At 39.3% G+C, this 27,598-nt stretch overlaps 3 protein-coding genes across 3 annotated transcripts; all 3 read right to left on the minus strand.

Moving 5' to 3' along the window:
* Positions 1 to 445: 445 nt before the first annotated feature.
* Positions 446 to 25,499, minus strand: LOC146672039 (alpha-2,8-sialyltransferase 8F-like). The gene is made up of 7 exons (XM_085404504.1): positions 24,730 to 25,499; positions 14,499 to 14,573; positions 14,293 to 14,367; positions 13,022 to 13,166; positions 4,407 to 4,519; positions 4,231 to 4,323; positions 446 to 4,152 (listed from the first exon to the last, which is right to left on the minus strand). Exons 1-7 carry the CDS (start codon positions 24,828 to 24,830, stop codon positions 3,675 to 3,677), a joined length of 1,080 nt encoding a protein of 359 aa, XP_085260630.1. The 5' UTR covers positions 24,831 to 25,499; the 3' UTR covers positions 446 to 3,674.
* On the minus strand, positions 18,262 to 20,414 carry LOC146672040 (zinc finger BED domain-containing protein 4-like). Its single transcript, XM_085404503.1, has 3 exons — positions 19,303 to 20,414; positions 18,841 to 19,157; positions 18,262 to 18,632 (listed from the first exon to the last, which is right to left on the minus strand). The coding sequence occupies exons 1-3, from the start codon at positions 20,238 to 20,240 to the stop codon at positions 18,277 to 18,279; spliced, it is 1,611 nt and encodes a 536-aa protein (XP_085260629.1). The 5' UTR covers positions 20,241 to 20,414; the 3' UTR covers positions 18,262 to 18,276.
* LOC146672041 (uncharacterized) lies at positions 20,825 to 24,730 on the minus strand. Its single transcript, XM_085404505.1, has 2 exons — positions 22,875 to 24,730; positions 20,825 to 21,915 (listed from the first exon to the last, which is right to left on the minus strand). The coding sequence occupies exons 1-2, from the start codon at positions 23,076 to 23,078 to the stop codon at positions 21,742 to 21,744; spliced, it is 378 nt and encodes a 125-aa protein (XP_085260631.1). The 5' UTR covers positions 23,079 to 24,730; the 3' UTR covers positions 20,825 to 21,741.
* Positions 25,500 to 27,598: the final 2,099 nt, after the last annotated feature.

Here is a 27,598-nt window from a genome sequence, read left to right on the forward strand (position 1 = left end):
GGGAACTCCAGGCCCCGAGGGCCGGTGTCCTGCAGGTTCGAGATATCACCCTGGGTCAACACACCTGAATCAGTAGTAATGAGTAGTTCATTACAAGGCCTCTGGGAAACTTCAAGACATGTTGAGGACGTCATTTATCCATTTAAATCAGCTGTGTTCAAGGACACATTTAAAACCTGCAGGACACTGGCCCTTGAGGCCTGGCGTTCCCCACCCCTGTGATAGATGAATTCAACATCTGCATCCCGCCCACTATAGTCTAATAAGTTTGGAATAATGTTGTCTTTTTTCCCCCTTAAAACAAGGGTTTCTCTCTCAATCTTGCCAAGAAACATCTGGAACTTATTACATCATCTGTACCTTCAGTTAGGATTTTCTCAAAGACAAAGTTAGTGAGCTAGAAAAGAAGTACAAGAAAACATTTATTTTCCATTAATAATTTGTACACTTTATTTTAAAAAGACACAAGTGCAATAACAGGGAAAATGTCTTATTATATTATTGTTTCTGAACAAAAAAGTGGAGTGTGCCATGTGAGATTTAGAGCAACAAATACTTCCCTAGCAGTCTGTCTAATTAAATATCCAGGCCTAGTGTGTGGTTTCACCTCATTACAGGCTACAACTTGGCATGCCAACGCACTCAGTACACTCTGACAGCGCCTCAGACAGCAGCTCCATTACAGACTACGGGAACCTGGACACCAGTATCTCATAAGGGTGGAAGTACAATACTGTACAGTAGAATACAATAAAACTTTCAAAATAAGATCCCACAGGTTTCAAAGTGTCCGTGATGGGGTTGAATTAGGATTGTGATTTCATGCATGATGTGGGAAGTTGTAATATCTAAAATATTTGGCCAATAATATTTAAGAAATCTACTATCAGATCAATTTATTAGACATGCAGTTCTTTAAGGTAATCAAAAATGCACCTCTCTGAGAGAATCATACATTGTCGTGGTCCCTCGGTCCTACCTGGCTGACATATCAGGGTTTGTTTTGTCTCTCTCTAGGCTTCCGTTTCTTTCTCCTCTCTTCTGTCTGTTATTGTTTGTTGTTGTCTGTGCTGTGAGGCAGTACTCATTCGTGTTCCTACCCTTGAGTCTACACACCTGAAGATAATCAACCCCCTCTGGCCTCTGATCTCATCATCAGCCATTACTTAAGGTAGTCATTACTGGATTGTTGAACTACCTTGTTAGTTAAGCACTGGCTCCTAGCTTGTATTTTGCTCGTGTGTGTTTGCCTCAAAGGATCCGACATTGTCTTCTCCCTCTGCACAGACCTTCCCTGGATTCCCCTTCCTGGACTGTGGTAGTGTGCCTATTTTGAGAGAGTATTGTACTGGAGAGACAATTGAATGTTTTCGGATGCAGTTTCACCATGGACCCCTGGAGACCCATTTTTCCACCTGCACTGTTATTTATAGCATATTCTGGTGAAAACGCTGTAAATAGAATGCACTAAACTTTAAAATCATAAAACATAAATTATCTGTCTGCATCACTAACAGCTTTAAGCATAAGAAAATTAAGTTGTTGTGAACCCATGCTTTCATTTAGTGTGAAACATGTTTAACAACCATTTAGTAAATACAATAACTGAGGCCTTGGTTATAAATTCCACGTTACTTTCCATGTCCGCAGGTCTGCTGGACTCTACTTGAGTCAGAGTGACTTAACTTCAGGAACAGCTATGAGGGTGTGTGCATGGCATCATGGGCCTGCCAGTTTTTTGTCACTAATTGCACATTCACCCCAGATGGCAAACTTCAGATAAGTATGACGAACAGTTACTCAGCCATGGTGTCTCCAGCTCTCTGCACCAAGGTTTAAGTGACTAAGCTCCCTTAACCTTATAGTTAGAAGAGAAGGTTGTATGTTACTTTTCTCTGGTAGGGTGTCCCTAGGCAAATTAGACAATTTTCATTTCTTCCTATGTTTCATTGGCAACCTAAAGGTTGAATGCATAGCCATCTATCATGAAATCTTCTGTCTATTAGGAAGTATCTCCAATGGTATTAAGTCAAGTGTCTTAGTGCCCTAGTGGTCAGTATATTGATAGGAGTTCCACAGAGATATATTTTAAGAGCTCTATTATTTACCATTTATATAAAGAATAAATATGTCATGTATATCTTTACACTATTTTATATGCCACTTGAGAGCTTTTTCTTTTATCTGGACATTGCAAAACTGTTGTATTCTTTTGCTATATTTCAAATCTACCAAGAAGAGGCCAAGAAATCTATCAAGAAATGGAATGCTCATCATTGCTACAGTAATTACAATCGCTGGTCATAGGACTTTCTAATATTAGCTGTGCTTCTTATTGAAATCTGTATTTAAAAACACAAAACAGGATTATAAAAATAATAAAAGGGAAACAATGCATATAAATATATGTATATATATACACTAACCACAAAAATGCCCAAAAGACAGCAAGTTTTTAAGCACTTGAGATACTAAATCTTCCAACTGAGACATCCAGATAAATCTTTCCCCACCTGGTTAGAGAAGTGAAAGGCGCCACACTTTTTGATATTTATGTATTCATTTGAATTTCATTTTCCTTTTATAACATACTGTTAAAAACAAAATATACAAATGTTCACAATATGTTGCCGTTGCTACAAGAGATGTCAGGTGTGATAATTCACAGCTTTATAATGCAGTGTTATGCTAAGAAACCTTGCATAATACTCCACGTAACTTGGCATGCACCTCACAAAACACGTAACTACACATCAGCGCCAATGTGTAGTTACACCAGAGGATACCCACAAAGGTCTAATGTCTCTTGTGGAAGCAAAAGCGGGACCTTAATGGCAGGAGGCATGTCATTTTAACATCGTGGCTTATTAGGGGCATTTCTGCATGACAAAAATCAATGCTAATACTTTAAAAATACCAGCCTAAAAGGCAACATTCCCACCTACATCAGACACACCTAAATACTGGTACAAATATTGCATAAGAAATTGTTCTGAACAGAGGTTTTCACTCTAAGTGCAAATTTTACAATTACATTTTTACATTTACAATTAACAATGAGATAAAAAGAACTTACACAACTAACATTTTACCAATAAATGTATGTTGCCACTTTGTGGCAGTAAGTTTTTTATCACCGTCTGGTCACTGCAGTGACGAAGCATAACACACATTTGTGTGATTTTATATCAGGCACTACACATTCATTACCAGCTGGTACTAAAATACAAAGTGGTTAATAGTTTAAAAAATGTCAAAATAGGCCTTACATTCAGTGTATTCGTTTTCTTTCTAAAAAGCTTTTCAGCACGAATGTCTTCATGTAATAGAGGTATTTCAGAATATAAGGTGAGATCAATCTTTCATGAGGCACTAGACTGAGAGCAACTGCCTTACACAGGCATCAAACAGCATTAAAATCATTTCAGACTCCAAATGGAACATCTGTTTAATAAATAGGGTTAAAGAGGCACTCATCAGTGCAAATGTCTTGGTTGCTGGAAGGTAAGGAAGGTGTCTATGTGGCCATTTTCCATCTTTCCACTAACCAAAAATAATGTCTAAATTTTCTTAAACACATATGAAATGAATTGAGTGTCTAACTTCATCCTGAGGCTATAGAGAAGGCACTTAATTCTGCACTTTGCTTCTGTGCTGTTGTCTATCCCTGGGAACTATTTTTCATCTGATTCACAGTCTCCCAGGTGAAGCCTGAGTACCCCTTCAGTGTGCAGCTGCAACAAGCGGTTAAATTCAGCTGGCATTGCATGAAAACTCGCTTTAGCTGGTTTGTCATCATAGTAGTGGTTAGTCAGGGTATAGAGGCCATATGGGTGATTACTAAAGGGCCAGAATCCATACAGATGCACATTTTCACACAATTCCAGGGCCATGCTAACCATAATTAATCCAGTGCTGAGCCGCCTTTCTTTCAGGCCTTCAGAGCTCCAGAATTGAGCCAGACTGTCAAGGTACTGAGGGTTAAAGAAAACAGGTCGAATAGGGCTTTTAAAGTCCTCTATTGTATATGCAACTCGCTGACACACAGCAGTATTTATACCAAAGGAGAAGGCAGGAAGGAGCAGCAGAGAGTTGCCGTACTTGCGAAGACTCTCCACGAATGGAAGGCGGCGTCCCACCAGGGAGCCATACCTGTGCAAAAGAAATAGCTGACTTTGAGCAACAACTCATAAGTAATGTGAGGTGGCAGCAACTTTTTTTCTTGCTTACCTCTGTGTGAAGATGCTTGGATTTGCTGTCACAAGGCTAGTTTTGCTGCCAACATCTTTCTCATATCCATTTTCCAAAGGAGGTAAGTTGCACCTGAACAAACAAAAAAGTAGACACAGGAATGGTTATGTGGAATTTCCACTCTGAATTTGGTCTACATTGGACACTTTTCTCACCTGATAACAAAGTCAGCTGAATCAATCATTTTTCCACAGCTGCTGTCAGACAGGATCCCACCATTCCCAACTACTGAACAAGTGTCCCATTTCTTACTTGAAAAAGGATTCTCCTGGAATAGACAGCGACAAATAAGGCATTATAAAAAAAACATTTACCATTGTTGCTGATGTCAAATGTTGAAGCAAAAAGGATTTATATATAATCTTTCCTCTTCAATTCACACATGTTTTCTGTCAATTTAAACTGATACTGAACTAAATCAGCATTTGTTGCTTTGCTGGTTGAGATGCTACTATATCACCTTAGCTTTTGTGGTTTGGTAGCTTACATATTTTTATATCTCTCATTCTGGATTTGACTTTATTTTTGAAACACTTCATAACAACTGACCGAATTGCAGTCGAAACAGAGTAATTAAAATGTTTAAAAAAAATAAGATAACAAGAACAGAAGAATAAATCAGTACAGGTACAAACAAAGAGCAAGAGGTTAAACACAGATAACAACTCACACTGGGTTAAAAGCCAAGGAGAAAAGCTGTGTTCTTAAATGATTTTTAAAAACAGCAAGAGATGGAGCCTGCCTGGCAGCTCATTCCACATTTTAGGAGGCAAAACTGCAAAGGCTGTGCCTCCTCTGGATTTACAAAATGTCTACGGGACAATCAAAAGCATTTGGTTATCTGATGTAAGAGCGTGAAGGCATGTAAAGGTGAAGCAGCTCAGACAAATAAGAAGGGGCAAGACCATTAAGACACTTAAAAACAAATAAAAGAATTTGAAATGGATGAAATGACTGCATGTCTGTTATTACTATGCAGTTTTTCTGCTTCTCCTTTTTTATACTGGTGTATACTTTATACTTAGTGTTGGAGCTATTTGTTCTTTATTTTTGTTTTTGTTCTTATTTTTGAAATTAGTTAAAGTTTGTTGTTAGTTTACTTATATTTTGGGGTTTATTTGTCGGTTAATATTTTGTTTTAAATGATTTGTTTTGTTTGTTGTTATTTTGTTAAATTAGTCAGTAAGAGCTGTAGGGCCATTTTGTTTCTATAAATAAAGAGACTGGTATAGGACCAGCATGCATTGGGGTGGGCCTATGGTTTTTTACCAGAGCAGGAGAAGCAGTAGGAAGGATCTTGTTATTGCTTGCCAAATGGATAAATAAACCAAAACTCTCAACTAAAAGGTTTGGACAATGGACTTCTTTTGCCTGCGTACGAAATATTACCTCAGTGCAGCAGTGGCTTGTGGACTTTAAGTTGTGGGACGTTTGATCATACAAAAGTAAAGGAATTGCCACTACACAAAGTAAAAAACCTTCCCGTGGACAAAGGAATAATCCTTCATTAATGGATATAAGGATTTCAAGGATCACCGTCGAACTCGAATAAAAGTTATTGGATCGTCTGGTGAGTAATCCAGACGGATTTGATGTTGAAGCCTGGATCAACATGTCACTCGTTCGTCAAAGCTGGTGAGTGATAATATTGTTTAAGCCGTAAAGGAAAACGGTGAAACTATTGGAGTTTAAAGACATAATTTCACTACAAAGACTGATGAACTGAGTTTTGACGTACTAAATTGGTGCATAATTGGATCGCTAATTGAAACATGCCAACGCCCTCCGTGGAAATGTTTGTTCGCTGCAAAAGGCAGGTAAATGGATGTCATGTTTGTACTTTAGGCTATGGATTCTCAGTGTGCTGTGCATCTTTATAAAGTTTGAAATAATCCAAGAGGACAATAAAAATGTCGGATATTAAGAGTAAACGAGAGGATGACACTGAGATGCAAGCAGAGAAAAGAAGCGTTAAATTTACGCCAAAAGGTTTGGATTTGTATATAAAGACATGCCAAGAAAAGCGCAGTTCAATGTGTAAGCAAGCATCTAAGTACATGGGGAAAATTTCCGCTTTAATGACCTCACATGAAAACGTTAAGGAAGTGTCTTCTGAATTTGGGAAGTTTATTAAATGCTATCAAGATGCAAACGCTTTGCAAGAATCCTTTTTAAGTTTGCCACTGCCAGAAGATGAAGTGAAAAGGCAAGTTGCACATTTTCAGTCGAAGGTGACAGCATTCTCTGTTTTTATGGACAAAGTAAAGGTTTGGTTGCAGGAGGCGGGCGAGCCGTATACTGAACAAAACAATACTGTTCGCAATGATAAAGCTGTTGAAAGTTTGGATGAAATAAAACCTGAAGACAGTGTCTCTAATATCTCAAGTGTAAAACCACCTTCAAAAACCTTGTCACAGCAAAGTCGAATTTCATCAACATCTTCCGCATGCATTAAAGCTGCGGCTGACAAGGCAGCGCTCATGGAGCGACTGGCTGCATTAAAGAAAAAACATTCTATCGAAGCGCAAGAGGAAAAACTGAGAAAAGAAAAGGAGACATTATCCTTGGAAACAGAGCTGGCAGCCACTAATGCAAAGCTTCGTGTCTTAAAAATAAATTCAGTTTGTAGCTCTGAGCATTCTGATGGAATGAACTCTTATTTTGAAAGAGGGCACGTACAAGAAGCGCCTAGTTTAAATCCTTGTGCCGATACATTTGTTCCAACATCAAGAGATTACTCTGGTATAAATTCTGCATCTGAATCACAAGTAATCGTACCTAGACAAAGTCAAACCCAACATCAGGTTGATGATTCAGCTCAAGTGACGCAGCAAACACAGCCTCAGTCTCCTACTTTGACTGGGACTTGCACGAAGGAGATTGTAAATATTATGCAAAAACAAAATGACATCACTACTTTGCTTGTAAAACAAAACTTATCTTCTGTCCTCCCCGCCAGAAACATCCCTGTGTTTGATGGAGACCCTTTACAGTACAGATCATTTATGAATGCCTTTGAAAATGGAGTGGAAGCTAAAACTGATAACTGGAGCGACTGTTTGCATTTTTTAGAGCAGTTCACTAGGGGGCAGCCTAGGGATTTGGTGCATAGTTGTCAGCACTTACCACCTGAGCAGGGCTATTCCACAGCCAAAGATCTTCTTGAAGAACATTTTGGGAACGAAAATAAAATTGCCTCTGCATATATGGAGAGGATTGTGAGTTGGGTACCTATTAAAAGTGAGGATGTGAAAGGTCTACAGTCATTCTCTCTTTTTCTTCAAGGATGTTCGAATCTAATGCAGCAAGTTGTTTATATGAAGGAGTTGGATTTGCCCTCAAATATGAGAATGGTTGTTATGAAACTTCCATACAAATTGAGGGAAAAATGGAGAGTTGTTGCCTATGAACTGCAGGAACAAAATGGTTACAGAGCAGTATTCACTGATCTGGTTACCTTTATAATAAAACAGGTAAAAGTAGCATCAGATCCAGTGTTTGGCAACATACAAGACTCACAATCTGGAAGCAGCTTTAAAGCTTCAAGTTCTACCAAGCAAAGAAAAAAGGGAAGTAGTTTTGCCACTAATGTCAGTACAGTGCCAGGAATCAAAACTCAATCAACTGGAAGCAGAACAACTTCCGCCGTTCTGCATAGTTGTTTGTTTTGTTCACACAGCAATCATTTACTAGAGAATTGTAAGCAGTTTAAAGCTAAAACGCATCAGGATAAGTTGACTTTTATCAAGGAAAGGGGAATTTGTTTTGGTTGTTTAAAAGTTGGTCACACAAGCAAAGACTGTAGGAGTCGTTTGGATTGCGACGTGTGTCACCAAAGGCACCCAGGGGTTCTTCATATAGAGCGAAAGGATCCAGGTGCGTCTTCGGAACAAACTCAACAGAGGACAAACTCTAATGTCAACTTTTCAACTGCAACCACTCAGACATGTGGGTATATTGGGGCTGGTCATGAAGTTGATGCAATTTTTTCTATAGTTCCAGTTCAAGTTAAGAGCCAAAAGAGTAATAAAATTGTGCAAACTTATGCGTTTTTGGATCCTGGAAGTTCAGGTACATTCTGTACAGAAACTTTGGCAAAAAGGCTGAATGTAAAAGGTAAAAAGACCAATATCTTTTTGAGAACAACGAGTCAAGATAAGATTGTTAGTACACAAGTTCTGTCTGGTTTGGAAGTGTCTGGTTTGGAAGCAAATGATTTCATGCCATTGCCAGATGTTTTGACTCAAAAGACTATGCCAGTTTCTACAGTTAATATTCCCCAGCAAAGCGACATCGATCAGTGGCCTCATCTTAAACCTGTTAAATTGTACAACGTTAATGCAGATGTGGAACTACTGATAGGCACTGATGCTTCCAATGTTTTGGAGCCATGGAAGGTGATAAACAGTGTGGGAGGTGGACCTTATGCTGTAAAAACAAAAGTTGGCTGGGTCATAAATGGTCCCCTGCGCACTGGAAGTAACAGTGGAAATAAAACCAACTGCACTGCTGTAACAGCCAATAGGATTTCTGTTGAGCGTCTTGAAGACATGTTGATTAAACAGTACAATCATGATTTTAATGAAAGATCATCAGAGGAGCAGACTGAAATGTCTAGAGAGGATCTGTGTTTCATGGATATTGTTAGTAGTTCAATAAAGCTTATTGGAAATCATTATCACATTGATTTGCCTTTCAGGAGAGAAGGTTCCAGTTTGCCAAATAACCTCTGTGTCGCGGAGCAGCATCTCCAGAGTCTCAGACGGAGATTTGAAAAGGATACTCATTATAAGGATGAATACACTGAATGTGTAAACAACATGCTTGAACGAGGATATGCCGAGTTTGTGCCTGTAGATGAGTTGCACAAAGATGATGGAAAGGTGTGGTACATCCCTCATCATGGAGTGTATCATCCCACAAAGGGCAAATTAAGAGTTGTATTTGACTGTGGAACAACTTATAAAGGAGCATCATTGAACAGTCGGCTTCTACAGGGACCTGATCTCACAAACTCGCTGGTTGGGGTTCTGATCAGATTTAGACAAGAGCCTGTTGCATTAATGGCGGACATTGATTCCATGTTTCACCAAGTTCACGTCTCAGAAAAACATGTCAACTTTCTCCGTTTCCTGTGGTGGCAACATGGCGACACTTCAAGGTCTGCACAGGAATGCAGGATGAAAGTGCATTTGTTTGGAGCTGTATCTTCGCCAAGTTGTGCAAATTATGCTCTACAGAGAACTGCAGATGATAATGCACAACAGTTTCCAGCTGAAGTGGTTGATACAGTCAAAAGAAACTTTTATGTGGATGATTGTTTGAAATCTGTTGCTTCAGAAGAGGAGGCAGTGCACATGGTGAAGAGGCTGACAGATATCTGCGCTAAAGGAGGATTTAAGCTTTCAAAATGGATCAGCAACAGTCGCACAGTGCTCATGTCAATCCCAGAGGAAAGAAGAGCAAAGGAAATTAAGGATCTGGATTTGGACACAGATCAACTTCCAGTTGAGAGAGCACTGGGTTTACAGTGGTGCATAGCAACAGACAAGTTCCAGTTCAGAACCTCCCTGCAGGACCGTCCAACAACCAGAAGGGGAATTTTGTCTGTGGTCAGCTCACTGTATGATCCTTTGGGAATCTTGTCTCCCTTCAGTATGCCAGCTAAACTGTTGCTACAAGAGCTTTGCCGACAAAATTTGAAGTGGGATGAAGTTATTCCCCACTCTCTTTCCCAGCGGTGGCGTGATTGGCTGGAGGATCTCCAGCTGATTTCAAAGTTTAAAGTGGAACGTTGCATTAAACCAAATTGCTTTGGAAGACCAGATAGGGCACAACTTCATCATTTTTCTGATGCAAGTCAAGATGGGTATGGAACGGTGTCATATTTAAAGTTGGAAAAGAATAACGTCACGCATGTTGCTTTTATCCTGGGAAAGGCTAGAGTTGCTCCTCTCAAGCAAACTACAATTCCCAGGTTGGAATTGACGGCTGCAGTTCTTGCAGTTCGGGTGGACAGGCTTCTGCAAAAGGAGCTGCAAGTCAGGTTGGAAAAATCAGTTTTTTGGACTGATAGCACAACAGTACTGAAATACATCTCCAATGAAACCAGAAGATTCAATACTTTTGTTGCAAACAGAATTGCTGTTATTCGGGAAGCAACAGATGTGAATCAGTGGAGATACGTTTCTTCTAAGGAGAATCCTGCAGATGACGCATCCAGAGGTATGAGAGCTGGGGATCTCCTCAAATGTAGGAGATGGATAAAAGGGCCAGAATTTCTCTATGAGTCAGAAAAGGAATGGCCTAAACTGGATGTGGAGTACAGTGTAATTTCTGCAGATGACCCAGAGGTCAAAAGGGACCTGACAATGAATGCCATTGTGAGAGAATTACAAAATCCTACCAGCTATTTTATCCTCTACTTCTCGTCTTGGGCAAAACTTAAAATCTCTGTAGCCTGGCTTTTAAAGATGAAAGAGGTCTTGGTGTTGTTGGCACAGAAGAGGAAAGAGTTGCTTGCTGCAGGTTTGAATAAGAATGATCCGGAAGGTCAGAAAGAAGTGGAGATAAGAATGGAAAGATTTAAGACCACTTTGAAGAAAGGAAATCTCACTCCAGAAGACTTGGCAAAGGCAGAACAAGCTATTCTTCAATATGCACAACAACAGAAATTTACGACTGAAATGGCTTTAATCCGCAATGGCCTCAAAGGAGTCTCTAAGGGAAATTGTCTCTATAAACTTGATCCAGTGTTGGATGCAGGAATCCTCAGAGTGGGTGGCCGATTGAATAAAGCAGCCATGCCTATGGAATTAAAGCATCCTGTAATTTTGACAAAAGATATGCATGTGTCAACACTGATTTTACGCCATATCCATCAAAGGTTGGGACATGCAGGAAGAGCACACATGCTGTCAAAACTAAGACAAAATTACTGGATACTAAATGCAAATTCTGCTGCCAGGAAAATCATCTCTCGTTGTGTCACGTGTAGACGCAACAGAGGAAAGTTTGTTGAACAAAAGATGGCGGATCTGCCTGAAGAGAGAGTCCTGCCAGACATAGCTCCATTCACAAAGGTTGGAGTTGACTATTTTGGACCTATAAGTGTTAAAAGAGGACGAAGTCTCCTTAAAAGGTATGGAGTTCTTTTTACCTGTTTCACCAGTCGTGCAGTACATCTGGAGATTGCATATACACTTGATACGGACTCTTGTATAAATGCTGTGAGGAGGTTCATCTGTAGACGAGGCCCAGTTTCGACCATCAGATCTGATAATGCTACAAATTTTGTTGGGGCGAATCGAGAGTTGAAAGAAAGTTTGACTAAGCTGGACCATGCCAAAATTCAAAAGGCTTTTGTTCAGGATGGCATGAAATGGAACTTCAACATTCCAGCAGCCTCTCACCAAGGTGGTGTGTGGGAGCGTCTCATTCGTTCAATAAAGAATATTTTAGCCTCAGTTCTTAAGGAGCAAGTTCTGGATGATGAAGGACTCCACACAGTCTTCTGTGAGGTTGAAGCTATAATGAACGACAGACCCATTACTAAAGTTTCAGATGACTCAAATGATCTTGAAGCACTGACACCCAATCACTTGTTGTTGCTGAAAAATAAACCAGTTTTTCCACCAGGACTGTTTCATCCAAGTGATTTGCATGTCAGGAAAAGGTGGAAACAGGTACAGTACATGGCAGAGTTGTTCTGGAAGAGATGGCTTTCTGAGTACCTACCTCTGATGCAAGAAAGACAAAAATGGATGAGGACTAAAAGATGTCTTATACCTGGAGATGTTGTTTTAATTGCAGACGCTACAGCTCCAAGAGGATCATGGATGATGGCGAAAGTCTTAAATGTAAACCAGGATGCAAAAGGCTTGGTGCGTTCTGTGAGACTACAAACAAGGACCAGTGTTTTGGAAAGGCCAGTGACAAAACTTATTTTGCTACTGGAAGCCTCATCGTGAAGAAAATCCTCAATGAAAATTAAGGATTTGTTTAAGGGAATAGCTCCTCCTTTTGGGACTTTAAAGTAATTGTGATTGTATGCACAATTAGGGGCCGGAGTGTTGGAGCTATTTGTTCTTTATTTTTGTTTTTGTTCTTATTTTTGAAATTAGTTAAAGTTTGTTGTTAGTTTACTTATATTTTGGGGTTTATTTGTCGGTTAATATTTTGTTTTAAATGATTTGTTTTGTTTGTTGTTATTTTGTTAAATTAGTCAGTAAGAGCTGTAGGGCCATTTTGTTTCTATAAATAAAGAGACTGGTATAGGACCAGCATGCATTGGGGTGGGCCTATGGTTTTTTTTTACCAGAGCAGGAGAAGCAGTAGGAAGGATCTTGTTATTGCTTGCCAAATGGATAAATAAACCAAAACCAAAACTCTCAACTAAAAGGTTTGGACAATGGACTTCTTTTGCCTGCGTACGAAATATTACCTCAGTGCAGCAGTGGCTTGTGGACTTTAAGTTGTGGGACGTTTGATCATACAAAAGTAAAGGAATTGCCACTACACTTAGTTTGTATCTGTTTGAGGGGGTGTAGCATTTAAGTTCCTGTTTGTAATACTTCTAAAAACATATTTTTAAAAGTGATGGTGCATTACTTACATATGGCTGTGTATGTATTTACATAAGCAAGCCCCAGCCCCTCCCGCCTCTCTCACACACACACACACACAAACAAACAAACAAACAAACAAACAAACAAACAAACAAACAAACAAACAAACAAACAAACAAACAAACAAAAACAAAAAACCCTACCTTTGTAAAAATGCTGAACAGCTCTTTGTTCACCTGTAGAGTCCTCTTCTTTTCCCCATCATAAACGAGCTTCAACCCCACTGGAGTGTTATTCTTGGTAATGATTGCTTTGTCAATGCCATTGCACTTAAGTCTCAGATCAGTTCTGGGGAATATAAAACACTTTGTTGACACAGGCTAGCTATTTACCAGACAAACCGGTTCGCAGTTATTAACTGGGAACAGAAATATTGCTTTTCTCAAAATACAAGCTATCTGGATTGTCATATAATTTCATATTATGCAGTAAATTAGAAGAATATTTTAGGAAATAACATTAGTTTATTAAAAACATGACAATGGTTGGATCTCGAATAAAAATAAATTTTAATGCCATTATAAGAAATGCATATTAGCCATGTGTCTGAAAGCCTGTGTGACATCTAAGAAAACTGTCAATATTTAAAGTTGATGCTTGTTTAATTTATACTAACAGACATTGCCAATCTAAATGAAACCACTGCTATCGGTCCCTTAACGTAATGCCAAGGAATACCATTTCTTTAATGCTTTTGATTCTCTTCATGTTCATTGACGTGTTCAGTGAAATAGTTCAGTGTGAATAAATAGACAGAGAGAGATGAGACATCAGTACACCCACAGGGCAGGAGAGCATACAACAGGTGAGTGAGGGGAGGAACAAACATTGATCAATATAAAGTTAAACAGGAAAAGGTTAAAAATAAAATAAAAGAGCAGTGTATTACAACACAGTTAGCTTTAGTAATCGGTATAAAAAAATCTTTCTTTCAGCTGTAGGTAACAAATACAACAACAACTCCTGTTAATGTTTTATGCAGCTCGAGCTAATAGAAAGTCTCAGTCACATAGTCTTAAAGAGATATTTACCCACATGGTAAATATCTCAAGTATTCTTTGTTGTGCCTACAGAGATATTATGTCAAAGTCATCGTCCCTCATTGCAGGGCTCCTTTGGTTTAAGCTACTGGCTCACTGACTCCTACATGAGGCTGATGACACCTGATACCTGATAGGCTGATACCTCAATCAAATCTTTGCATAAAAAAATCCTGTTATCGATACACTATTTGAATATATTGTGGTAGGGATCATATTATGCTTGCAGAGCTCATCTGTGACTTTAATTTTATTTTATTTTTAATTAAAAATTTACTCGAGCAGACACACACACTCCTATTTAGTAAACCATTTTACTTTGATCTGTAATTTCTATAGAAAAAAATTGGAAGTGTTTGCAAATTGGTTCTTACCTGAATTTTAAGTATTTCTCCTCCTGCTTCTTCCAGGTTTGATTGTAACGCTCTTGTACCTTGCTAATGATTTCCCTGTGAAACACACAAACACACAGTCAACAGAATCATATCTGCACAGCTGACTTTGCACAGCTCATTTTTGACGATGGCATAAACAAAGAGGTTTCTCAGGGAAATTCTGAGACTGTTATGTTTTCTCTCACTTGCAGCCTTTGCAAATTTCTGAGGGCTTTGCGGCATGTTTCTTTTGAGAAGCTGGTTGGTGAGGCTTCACATGTCTGCAAAAAAACACAAACAAACAACAAAAACAAAGAAAACTGGTCAGATTAAGTAATACAGATCAGGAAAATGCAGAAAAAAGAGATGACATATTATAACAGCATTTCATTGTTGTTGTCAGTTGTTCACACATCCTGGTGTGAACAACTTAGTGATTCAGAGTGACGTATTGTTCCAGTCAGTGTCAAGCACTGTACTTAAAACTTGCTTGTTGTCCTTTTTTTCCAGTTTGTGCAACTAAATAATTATAATACGTAATATAATATAATTATATTACATCATATCACAGCAACTGTTCCTAATTTTTACTCAACTAAACTGATCCGACAACTTAAGTAATTATTTACAAAGGACAGTTGGACTGAATGATATGTTATCCTGGCTGTTATCCTTCCAACCTCCATAAAGATTAAATAATCTTGCATGCAATTGGTGTTCATGACTTAAACACTTCTTCGTGCAAATGATAGCCTCAGTTTCCTGTTCCTAGCTGGCAGCAGTGACAGTGTGTGGTCACCTGCTGCTGTAGCCCACCTGCTTCAAGGTTCAATATGCTGTAAGGAACCTTGGAGTCATTTTTGACCAAGACATGTCCTTCAATGCACATATTAAACAAATATGTAAATATGTAATATGCTTTCTTCCATTTGCACAACATCTCTAAAATTAGAAATATCCTGTCTCACAGTTACGCTGAAAAACTAGTTCGTGCATTTATTACTTCCAGGCTGGACGACTGCAATTCATTATTATCAGGATGTCCTAAAACCTCCCTGAAAAGCCTTCAGTTAATCCAAAATGCTACAGCAAGAGTTACTGACAGGGACTAGAAAGAGAGAGCATATTTCTCCTATATTGGCTTCCCTTCATTGGCTCCCTGTTAAATCCAGAATTGAATTCAAAATCCTGCTCCTCACATACAAGGTCTTAAATAATCAGGCACCATCTTATCTTAATGACATTGTGGTACCATATCACCCCAGTAGAGCACTTCGTTCTTGCACTGCAGGCTTACTTGTTGTTCCTAGAGTATTTAAAAGTACACAATATCTCCACTTTCAAGATTAGGCTTAAAACTTTCCTTTTTGCTAAAGCATATAGTTAGGGCTGGACCAGGTGACCCTGAATCCTCCCTTAGTTATGCTGCAATAGGCATAAGCTGTTGGGGGATTCCCATGATGCATTGAGTTTTTCCTTTTCAGTCACCTTTTTCACTCACTATGTGTTAACAGACCTCTCTGCATTGAATCGTACTTGTTATTAATCTCTGGCTCTCTTCCACAGCATGTTTTTATCCTGTTTTCCTTCTCTCACCCCAACCAGTCACAGCAGATGGCCCCGCCCCTCCCTCATCCTGGTTCTGCCGGAGGTTTCTTCCTGTTAAAAGGGAGTTTTTCCTTCCCACTGTCGCCAAAGTGCTTGCTCATAGGGGGTCATATGATTGTTGGGTTTTTCTCTGTATGTATTATTGTAGGGTCTACCTTAAAATATAAAGCGCCTTGAGACGAGTGTTGTTGTGATTTGGCGCTATATAAATAAAATTTAATTTAATTTAATCTTCAGTGTACCCTTTCAAATAAAGATGTCTATAGCAAATACTTCAGCTTCTACACCTCTTTTCAGAAGATAGTTCTGCTTCTGCTTTTTTCAGCAGAAAATTTCCGCTACACAACATTCTCATTGCATTTTCACAGGAAATGCAACTTTTTCTAGTTTTTACGATTACTATTGTTGTTGTTGTTGTTAAATAATGATAAAAAGAAACATTTTATTGCTATTAATAGTAGCTATGTGATATTATATCAAGACTTATGTTTGGATAGGGTTTAAAATATTTAGTTTAATGAATCAAAACTAATTCAGTCCTACCTAAGTGGTAAAACGGAATATACACAATAATGCAACAGCCATCATATACAGCACACCATATCTATGTCAATCTTTGACAGGGGTGCGTTGGTCTAAATAAGGCTTGCTATTCAAATAATAAATAAATAAAGCAATGCATATTTACATTTACAAATTTAGCCACAGTTATAAAACTATAGAATTATCTGTCTTAGATTGCAGAAAATTTGTTTTGCAAGCTGATCGATGAATATCTTTCATTTCATAGAGACTTGGGGGGTATTTCTCAAAGTCTGTCCTGCTTAAGCTCAATGTATGTCTCAGTCCGGGGGTTACGACTGCTGCAGAAGGATCGAACTAGAGTGAAACGAATTAAACTGAGCAATGAATACAAAACTGCATGAATTAGTGTAACTTACAGTTTAAGTGTATCAGCAGAATTCAGCTAAAGGGCCACAGTAACTTTCCTGGGCGAGCCTGGACTCCCGAGGTCCTTAACCCTTACGCTGTCTCACTCAACAGCCTAATATCTAAATGTAGCTTTAATACAAGAATTTTATCATGTCTTTTTCAACACTTAACACCTTTTAATTTTCCTATTTCAAAAGGTTATTACATTTTCATATTTCAGATTTGAGGTATATTTCTTCAGCTCCAAAAAGGCTGAATATATTATTTAAATATCTAGGCTACAGGTCCATATGTCCCCAAACCTTGACCCCAAAACGCTGGCAGTCGCATTATTTATCAGAAAACATCATAACAGAAATACTGAAAAAGTCCTTTACTTTTGACACTTTAGCTTCACTTTAAGGAAATGTGCTTAAGTGTGCCTATGGCACACTTATTACTATTTGGCAGATTTATTATTGTTATTATTATTATTACCGTTATTCCCACCCCATGCAGCAGACTGTGACAGCACTGAGCAGCTCCTTCAGTGGGAGACTGCGGCACCCACGGTGTGGGACGGAGAGATTTCACAGGTCTTTCCTCCCCACTGCTGTCAGACTCCACAATAAAGACTTTAACTGATCAAACGCACACATCCACACATGTGCAATAACACTAAGTGCAATAATCTTTTCTGGCATCGTTGTTTTTTTACTCAGTTGTATATAGCATTTGTATTCTATTTTTATCTTATTGTATATTTTTTTCTACTGTATATAATATTTTATTTTATTCTATTCTGTACAGTTGTGTACTGTATTTATTCTTATTGTATTCTAATTTTTGCTTCATAACTTTTGCACTGTCCACTTCCTGCTGTGACAAAACAAATTTCCAACATGTGGGAATAATAAAGGTTATCTTATCTTATTCCGCTTAAAATTTTGATCACGTCCCACAGCTTTGAGACAACCCCCATATTTATTATACCGTTTCATACAGCTCGATAGGGAATGGTGTGCTATGGGCAGAGGTGGAAAGAGTACTCAAAATTTGTACTCAAGTACAAGTACTGTTACACTGGTTAAATTGTACTCAATTACAAGTAAAAGTACTGGTGTTAAAAAAATACTTGAGTAAAAGTACAAAGTACTGTTCTCAAAAACTACTCAGAGTATTAATTACTTTTTAACAGACTGATGTTTTATTCTGTTGTCAATAGCAGGCATTCAACTCGATTCACCAGTATAAATATTTATGTTCAAAGCACATTTTTCAGATGAACAAGGTATAGAAAGGTAACTTGTTTTGTAAATAAATGTAGATATAAAAGGAGGAATTTTGTTTGTTAAAACAATGACAAAAATGTTTCTGAACATGCGTAGAACCATTTAAACTTTTCCCCATACACTGAACAACAGGCAGGTAAGTGTCTTAAAGTCTTAGCATTTCTGTCACACTTTACTTTCTGAACCTTTTGTTCAGTTTCAGCAAGAGCTGGTTTTCTAAATTAACAGAGGCAATCCGACTTCGTTTGGCAGTGAAGAGTAGACCAGCACAGCTAAAAAGTCGTTCACACGCAGCAGAAGCAGGCAGAGCTGTGTTCAGTTTAAGAGAGAGGTTTTTGATGGCTGAGAAGGAGTGCAGCAGCTCCATGGTGTCTGTGGCACAAGCAAGATAACCATCAAGCTCAACTGCACTTTGCAGCCTTCTGGAGATTGGTCTGGAGAAGAATTCATCTTCATCAGATGACTCTCTTTGCTGATCCTCACTCTCATGCTCTGTCGTTTCAAGATGTTGTTTGATGTATGTCAAGGCTGTAATTGCAAGTAGATAACACAATTTTGTTATTTAAATTTCAGTGATTATTCCTGAACACAAATTTAAAATCGGCAAATTCTCAAAAAGGATTGTTTAGTATTCAGGACAGACCATCAATAACTTACAATGTATTAGGTGAAATACTCACTTAAGCATGTGTTCAAATGTAAAAATACACAAAAATGGGATCACATGAATCCTTACCAGCCTCTGTTACATCTGCTCTGTCAGTCCAGGAAGTCTTGAACTTGGGTAAGAGGACTGCAGCTGCAGCCAACTCTGGATCCTCCATCATCGCTCCAAAACGCTTTTGAAGGCCATTTTGCAGGGCTCTGATGAGTGGCACGCATGTCTTGCTTGATGTCTCCAGCCTGCTAAGTTTGGACAGTAGTTGTTGGATTACTGGCAGGAGCCATCCCATAAAGGAAGTGGACTCAGACTGAAGGATGTTTGAAGCTTTCACCAGTGGCTTCATGGTGGTACAGTACTCCCTTAGGAATGCAACTTCTGCAGGACTCAACCTGTAAGACACAACAACAAAACCCACCATGACTATAATAGGGATCTTCTGATTTAATATTAAGAGTCTGCTCACGTTTTTAACCATCCATTAAGGAAAATTCACAAAATTTGAAACCATATTGGTAGGTGTCCAATTTTACTCACATTTTCACCTTGAACTCCTCACAAATGCTCCTGATGGCATCTTCCCCCTTCTCATCAATGATGCGTATTATCCTTTCAATGGCAAGGTAGGTTGAATTCCATCGTGTTGCATTGGGACGAATGATCTGTAGCTCACACTTGTCCTCTACCACTTCATTAGCCAAATGAGATCGGCCAGTTTTGTTCCAAATGGCCTGGCATTTTGCAAAGGTTGCACAGGAGAGCCTCTTGTAGGTTTCATTCATGCTCTCTGCTAGGGCAGCATCAGTTGTTGCCACAAGGTTTAGCAGGTGACATGCACATCGCTGATGAGGCGGAAGTTGATACTCCAAACCAGAGTCTTCATCAAGAATTGCACTTGCCTCATGGTAGTCCCTATGGTCAGTCAGGTCAATAATTTCTGGGTCTGCTTCATCTTCAGCTTCATCTGCATCATTTTGTGCCCCAAACATGTGGAAGGCCTTGACAAAGTTGGATCCACTATCAGTTGTGGTTCTTACAACTTTGCCTCTAATCTTGTATTGGCAATGGATATCATCAAGCGCACCAGCAAGCATGTCAAATGTGTGAGACCCTCTCAATCTTTTGCATGCTAGTGCTGCAGATCTTCTTTCCAGGGACGCTTCCTCTATCCAATGGCATGTGACTCCAAGGTAACTTTTCTGATGAGCTGACCAACAATCAGTAGTGGTAGCAACAAATTTGACTTTATCCAATGCTGCAACCAAAGTCATCTTCATGTGATCAGCAGCTTCACAGATTCTGGCACGGACAGTGGGTCTGGAGATGACTTTGGCTTGAGGTTGTAATGTGGTAACCAATTCTTTGAAAGATGGCTGTTCTACCACTGCAAATGGCTGTAGACCCTCACATATGAAATTGATGACAAGCTTGTCAACAGTTGCTTGTGGAACATGTTTGTTTGCAGCTCTCAACATCAGGGGCCCGTTCTTCGTACGTCGCTTACTACATCCAAGATCAAATGACACATCCAAGATCAAATCATCGCGCTAACCGTGAGCTCGCTAATCCGGTTCCCCGAACACACCTGCTGTTGACGATTAGTACAGCTGGACGCAGTAATGTGACATCACTGGGTGTCGTAAAAGGGGCCACGCATCGATAGTAGAAACATTGATCGGCAACCCTCTGATTGGTCGGCGAAAATGTCGACGGAGCGCGCTCGGCTCGGTATTTTTCGGCAGCAGAGCAAGAACTCTTGAGTGAGGGATTTCAGGAGTTTCAGAGTTTAATCAGAACGCAAGGGAACACTGCAAAGGCTGCAAAAGCAAGGAGCGAGGGCTGGCAGGAAGTTGCTGACAAATTAAACTCGTAAGTAATTTAATAATAACAATAATAATGGAGTGGATTGATATAGCGCTTTTCAAGGCACCCAAAGCGCTTTACAATGCCACTATTCAGTCACTCTCACATTCACACACTGGTGGAGGCAGCTACAGTTGTAGCCACAGCTGCCCTGGGGCAGACTGACAGAAGCCAGGCTGCCATATCGCGCCATCGGCCCCTCTGGCCAACACCAGTAGGCGGTAGGGTAGATTTATTATATTACACTATATTATCCAATATTATATTACATTATATTATAATATGTTATATTTTATCCTCTTTCACATTAGAGCCACGACAGGACCCACTAGAACATGGGAACAGGTAAAAGTGAAATATAAGAATATCCTACAGAATGGTAATATTTATCACTTATATTGCTTTTAGTCTCTTGGAAAGAGACCCTGGAATAATCTGTTTGTTTATAACAGCAACCAAGAAAAGGGCAGAGCAAAAAAAGACAGGTGGTGGTCCTGCACCCCCTCGTCAACAAGTTGGTTAAGTGAATAATACCCTCACGGGAAAATCGATATCTCTCTATGAGCACACTGTCGCGCTGAGCTAAAGGATCCTGTCTATCCCGCAATATACGCTGAATTCTGAGGACTCTCCTTATCAATCTTGCACCTTCCGCAATGGGTGGCTCGCGTATACGGACAGGACATGGCTGCGACAGGCTTCCCAAATCCACCTTCGCTTTTATAGCCGTGGTCTCTCATCTTGATTACACGAAGTAATTTACAATTGCTACTCTGAAATATGAATTAAATCTGTAATAATCACATACATGTAATAGAATGTTAATAGTACATTTCCCTTTTTTAGGAAATGACCTGTGTGAAATCAATAAAAGGATCAAGTGCTGCATTATCTTTAGTTACATTGATGTTATTTATTTATGGTGAAACAGTGGTGGAATATCGCTGTTGCTTTCGTATGATGACGCGGACATACCTGCGTGGCCGCGATCTAATCCTGTTTACATAAAGTAAACCTGCTCCCGAGCAGGTTTACGCTTACGGCTCTGTTGCTATGACAGCAAGTCCCGGATGAGCTTCGGGGAACCGACTGATCCAGGATCACGCGAAATCGTCAACAATCTAATCCGGCTAACCTACTTAGCGAGGTACGAAGAACGGGCCCCAGGTCTGGTAACTTGGCTTGTGTATTTGCTGAGAGCTTGTTTGGTGTGGCTGTGGTCTTTCGCTGTCGAGATGTTGATGCCACAGTGATATTGTACTGCTCAGACTTCGATGGATGTTTCCTCTGTAGAGATAAATATTATCATACGTCAGGTTCATACATTACTTCATAACATCACTGTGATTAACACTAAAAGAAAACACATTTTTAAAACATTATTCAACTAGACTTGAGCTAATCTTTGATTGTTGAGCATAGTATAAAAGAGTGGTGAATTGGTCAAATTTTGCAGATATATTGCTGTATTTATTCACAAGTGTAAACCAATTTTGAACGATCATTGCAAAAAACATGAATTTCTGTATACATTCTAAGTTCTGTAATATGTATACTATCTGTAAAAAGAGTATCGACCAATGTATCAGTATCTAAATTTTTAACTCCTTTTTATCAGTATCACCCTAAAGTTTTCAGTATTAGTCAGGTCCTAAAAATACTAAGAGAGCAAAATATGTGTATCTAGCAAATCTAATTTAAGAAAAGGGATCACATACACAAAAATGCTGCCCATACAGCTAACAAATAAAACCAATCCACATTATGTTCTTTAAAAAAAGATATATTGGGAAACATATAACCCTACTGATTAAGAGCCATGTCACTATGATAGACCTATATCAGGCCAATGATACTGATCAACTGATCCATCAATCGGGCTCTGGTACATGTCAGCTGAGAGCTGGAAGATTAATTTGAGATGCAGCTCAGCACTGTGTTCAAGTTTATTTGTTTTTTTGTTTGTTTGTTTTTTTAAATAGGCCAGCTGATTGTAGGCCTGTGAGTTTTAAATGACTACAAGTTTAATTTATTGTAATGACGGTGGTTATCCAAATAATAAGCTAAAACATTCCTACGAATTGTAGCTCAATTATGCATGCACACACGCACATTAGCTAGCTCCGTCTTATTTTAATATCAGGCTAACCAATGGCGGTGACAATATCTTAGCCAAACTAGTAACCTTAACACACATGAAAAATAAGAAAGCAATATCATACACGTATAGTTGTAAAACCTCTTACCTCAATGTGTTTTTTTAGATTAGATGCTGAAGTCTTGTAAGCTGAAATGACTGTAGAGGTCAAACAAAGTTTGCACTGCATCTGGACGCTGTCTCCTTTTCTTCCTCTGTACACGAAAAATTCCTCCAGGTATAGCCACGGGCACGCGTCCTCCGTCTTTTCTACGTCGTTTTCATGGTTGACAGTGTTGTCCTCTGTCTCCATTTTGGCTTCTTTGTCTCCAAATCTTTCGTCTATAAAGTAGTTTATACTCCACCATTTAGCACCTCCAGACACCTGTGCCTGCTGCTGCAGCGGAGTTTATTCTTTGCTTACGTCTTAAATTGGCGCGGTTGCGATTGCACGGCCTTATTGGCTGCAAAAATGCAGACGAAAGGTTTGAATATTAATTCAAATTGTGGGCGTACTCAGTAGTGACTTTTGATTTTATAAGTAGCGAAGTAGATTACATGGTGTAAGTTGTACTCAAGTATGAGTAAAATTACACACTTGAAAAATTACTCGTAAAAGTACAAGTACCCAAAAAATGTACTTAATTACAGTAACGTGAGTATTTGTAATTCGTTACTTCCACCCCTGGCTATGGGAAAGGGCCTGAAAAAAGGTCCCAACCCAGGCCACTTTGAAGGTCCACCGCTCGGCCATACTTTGTCATAGAAACATCATTTAAACTTCTACAGGTCACAAGACTTTGGACTTTTATTGACCAAATCCATGTTGTGAGTCTGGAGAATAATTTGAAAAAAAGGTCTTTCTCTTCCTTTCCCACCCAAACCGTTTGCCCTACATGTATAATTTATACATCAAAACGTAGCTATCGTTGTCTACTTTCATCCAGTGTCTTCCTCACTGAGATCATATTTACGGTTTTCACACAAATGCCATCAAAGCGCAGCCTCCTCCCTCTCTGTCCCCATAGACGGCCATTCTAAACCTGCTCTCAATTTTCGGTTCAAATTTAACATCAGAGCGTGTCTTTACACTGTCACCACGTCAGTATAATACACTCTACAGGCATGGAAATTTATTATGTTGTAGTCTGGAAGTTCCTACCACTCACAGTGAAAGAATCTTTGTGATCGGACCTACAGTTTTCTCCTGGGAACAATTTGTTTCAGAGTTTAATTCCTGTTTGCCGTTCTCTGTGTTTGACCCCAAATGCAGTGTGTGTGTGTGTCCCAGCGCCTCCTGCCACTCACACGAGTTACTATAGCAACCAGCCTTAACAGCTATGAACTGATGACTTTTTAAAACTCAACAGTTTTTTCCTCCAACCACATAGATCCTGTCTTCTGACAACTACCTTTGTTAATATGAGCTCAAAACATACTCTGACGAGTAAAATTAAGTGCAAAACCGTCATACCATTGTGAATGTAACCTACAAGCATACTTTAACAGCAAAAATTAAGTGGCAGATCACCCTACCTTTGTTAATAAGCGCTAGAAACACACTCTGACGGGTACAATTAAGTTCCAAGCCATGCTACTTTTGTGAATGTGACCTACAAGCATACTTAAACCGGTAAAATGAAGTGGCAAACCGTCCTGGCTTTATGGATATGAGCTACAAGCATACTCTGATGGCCAAAAGTGGCAAACCGTCAAACCTACTTAAATTTATGCTGGAATTACTCTGTGACAGCAGAAATGTGCATAAACTACTTACGGTAGGACGTTTTGCCAAAGTAGGATGGTTTATCAGAACACCGGCATAGGCACAATTAAAGTTTATTCAGAAATGTTCGCTTTCTAGTTTCACATCTTTGTTGCTACTTTTATACGGTGAGCACAATCGTTCTTCCACGGCCTCTTTAGTTTTTGCTCTCTAGGCACAAATGTAGTTATGCACTCACTTGCCGTCCGACTTGTACCAGATGAGAGTGGTCATCAGGCTCCCCAGACAGATGAGAGTGATCATGAGAGACAAGAAAGACTTCGAGAGCTGTCCCCTCATACCTCTCCCCTCCTGTTAGTCTTTCCCTTTAGAGGCCCACCTTTGTCTGTCTCTCTCCCTCTCTTCCTCCTTGTCCTGCTTTTACCTTGCGCAACACGCGCTTGTTTTATCTACCCTGTCCCGTTGCCTATGTTCTCATATTTCCAAACTCGGTTTGCACTGCCACGAAGTACTTCACAAGCACACACGCCGGCTCAGTGAAGGCTGTTAATCTTTTTCCTCATGCCTGTCTGCTGTTTTACGCACTCATCACTCCCGCCTCCCTCGCTCACTCTCTTCCTGTCTCATTTGCCTCTGTGGTTCAAATCCCTCCTCGATAAATTAAGCACCAGAAATTCAGTCATTTCTCTCTGTCTAGTATGATTTCTTTTCCGCCAGACTGGTCGAGACAAGTTTGAGCCCCTGTGCGCACTTCTGTTACTCTTGTTTCCTCTCGTTACACTTTGGTGGCAGTCAGCCGAGATGAAACCGATAGAACGTTCCTCCACATCCCTCTTAAATTCTCGCCACTTCTGCTTTGCTCGTCCGTTTCTTTATGTTGTCGCGCACCTTTTTTGTCATTTGCTCACACGATGAAAGTCCGCCATTTCTTCTCAACTACAGCTCTGTTTTAGCCCCATTCTCTCGGGCTTCTGTGTGTACTTTCCCCTCCCTCTGCCCACATTGGCTAAACCCCTCTCCCCTCTGCACTAAAAGCACGTAGTAACATGAGTGCCCTGTACTGAATTAGCTCACAGTTGTCTCTTGACTCGACTGGTTCGTGTGTTGGTGAGTGTGTGTGTGTGATAAGAAAAACGTTCAAAATCAATGAGAGTCAGAGGAGGCAGGAGCCTATGATCGCCCCTCCAATCAGAGGGGCTCTTAAAACCTACCAAACTCTTATTAACGCACACAAAAGCTTCTTTGATTCGCGTGTGAAACTTTGCAAGCTTACAGCTGGTCTTTCTCTATGTAACTAACAGCTGGAAAAAATGAGAGAAAGAGGAAGCCATAATTTCTAACTTTTTCTATGTTGCCAATTGTGTGGTGGAAGTGGAATTAAATTCTTGGAGTAAATCATAATGAGGATTATGTTAAACTAGTTACATTTATGGGAATTTTTTTTCACAATAAATAACCATAAACAGATGGTTACTCCCACACTAATTCCAGTTGTCAGTGGTAAATTTCTTTCTCTCTCTCTCTCTTTCTTTGCAATAAAGGCATAATTCCTACATGCTATGGGATACCAGTTGTATATCACAGCAACTTCACTTTAAGTTTTTTAAGTTCTTTGGAGTTTTGCATCCATGTTTATTATAAGGCGTTTTCTGTTTGGTTTCAGCTGCAGCTCATAGGAGATGATGTCATTTCCACTCAAACACCCCATTAGCTATTTAAGCACATTAAACATTCATAATGTTTTAACAGAGGAGTTTTCCTCAGCCTTATGCAGTCCTGTGCGTGTAAGAAGCCTCAAGTCTCTCTAATGATGGAGGATTGTGTTGTTAACTTTTTATTGTACACCTGTCATGAGTAGTAATGAACAGGGTTGTAGCTGTGAATGTCTATATGTTCCCAAAGCTGCTCTGTTGGATTAAAATCTGATAATTTTGGAGGCCATTTGAGTACAGTGAACTCATTGTCATGTTCGAGAAACCATTTGTGAAACGGCATGTTATCCTACTGAACATATTAGCAGATAATGTACACTGGAACATGGTTAGCACAAACAGGGTGGGGATTTGAGACTTTGCTCAGTTGGAACTAAAGGAGCCAAAGTGTGCCAAGAAAATATCCCTCACATTGATACACCCCGACAGCAGCAGTCTGAACTGTTATACTGTTGATACAAGACGGGATGAATCCATGTTTTCATGTTGTTTACACAAATTCTGACTCTACCATCTTAATGTCACAGTAGAGATCAAGATTTTTCCAATCTTCTTGTCCAATTTTGCTGTTCCTATGTGAATAGTAGCTGCAGTTTTACATTCTTTGGCCATGATTATACTCAGCTGCAGACACTGACGCAAACAGCTGGAGGCTCCAAGTCTGAGTAGTCAATGGCGATGTCAGCGTCAACCTCAATTTTATTTCTCTAGGACATTTCATTGTATGAAGACATAAAGATAAAAGCATGAAAATCAGGTCTACAATGGCTTAAGGCAATAAAATAACAACAAAATAAAACTTTACACAGATAAAATACAATTTAGTGTTCACATACACGCACAGATACACACAATTTTTGACAGTAGCCCCAACGTGTGAGAATAAAAAGTGTTTGAATATGGGTTTTTTTAATGTAGATAAAGTTCTAAGTCAGTGGGCAGATTGTTTTTAAGAAACAGTAACTGAAAGCACCCTGAGAAGAGTTTTGCACCTGATGACCTGAGGGTCCAACTGGGTTATAAACACTAAACAGTCAGAGATGCACTCTGAGAGCAAACCACTGAGTTCTTTATGAACTAATACAGCTCTTCCTGTTGTATTTCTTTGAATTCCACTGCCTGAGGCGAATGCATAGTTCATGCATGGTTCATGATGCTGTTTTGTTTGCTTTAAAGAACAGTAACTAATAACATGAGTGCATCATCTTATCTTTTTAATGATTGTTTGAATTTTTGTTTTTTATTTACACTACAGGGCTTAATAAAACTAAATAACTCTTCAAGTCATTCAGCTTTATGAGATTCATGATTCCTTTGATTTCTTTATTCTAAGAATGAGTTTGATTTCTTGTGACTAAAATGTTGTTTCCCAGTCATGTTTTCACAGTTATTGTA

Source organism: Rhamphochromis longiceps, linkage group LG4 (genome assembly GCF_057381845.1).
Source record: "Rhamphochromis longiceps isolate RC_006_pf linkage group LG4, R_longiceps_female_GT1.1, whole genome shotgun sequence".
Taxonomy (NCBI): Eukaryota; Metazoa; Chordata; class Actinopteri; order Cichliformes; family Cichlidae; genus Rhamphochromis; species Rhamphochromis longiceps.

Bases quoted from the DNA above. Each gene is read 5' to 3' on its own strand.
- LOC146672041 (XM_085404505.1), bottom strand. From the start codon at position 23,078: ATGGAGACAGAGGACAACACTGTCAACCATGAAAACGACGTAGAAAAG. The intron at 21,916-22,874 runs GTAAGAGGTTTT...TTATCTCTACAG, and splicing joins ATCTAAAAAAACACATTGAG to AGGAAACATCCATCGAAGTC.
- LOC146672040 (XM_085404503.1), bottom strand. From the start codon at position 20,240: ATGTTGAGAGCTGCAAACAAACATGTTCCACAAGCAACTGTTGACAAG. The intron at 19,158-19,302 runs GTGAGTAAAATT...TGTGTCTTACAG, and splicing joins GAGGAGTTCAAGGTGAAAAT to GTTGAGTCCTGCAGAAGTTG. The intron at 18,633-18,840 runs GTAAGGATTCAT...TTGCAATTACAG, and splicing joins AGCAGATGTAACAGAGGCTG to CCTTGACATACATCAAACAA.
- LOC146672039 (XM_085404504.1), bottom strand. From the start codon at position 24,830: ATGAGGGGACAGCTCTCGAAGTCTTTCTTGTCTCTCATGATCACTCTC. The intron at 14,368-14,498 runs GTGAGAGAAAAC...TGTGTTTCACAG, and splicing joins GAAATTTGCAAAGGCTGCAA to GGAAATCATTAGCAAGGTAC. The intron at 4,520-13,021 runs GTAGGGTTTTTT...TGTCTATTCCAG, and splicing joins TGTTCAGCATTTTTACAAAG to GAGAATCCTTTTTCAAGTAA.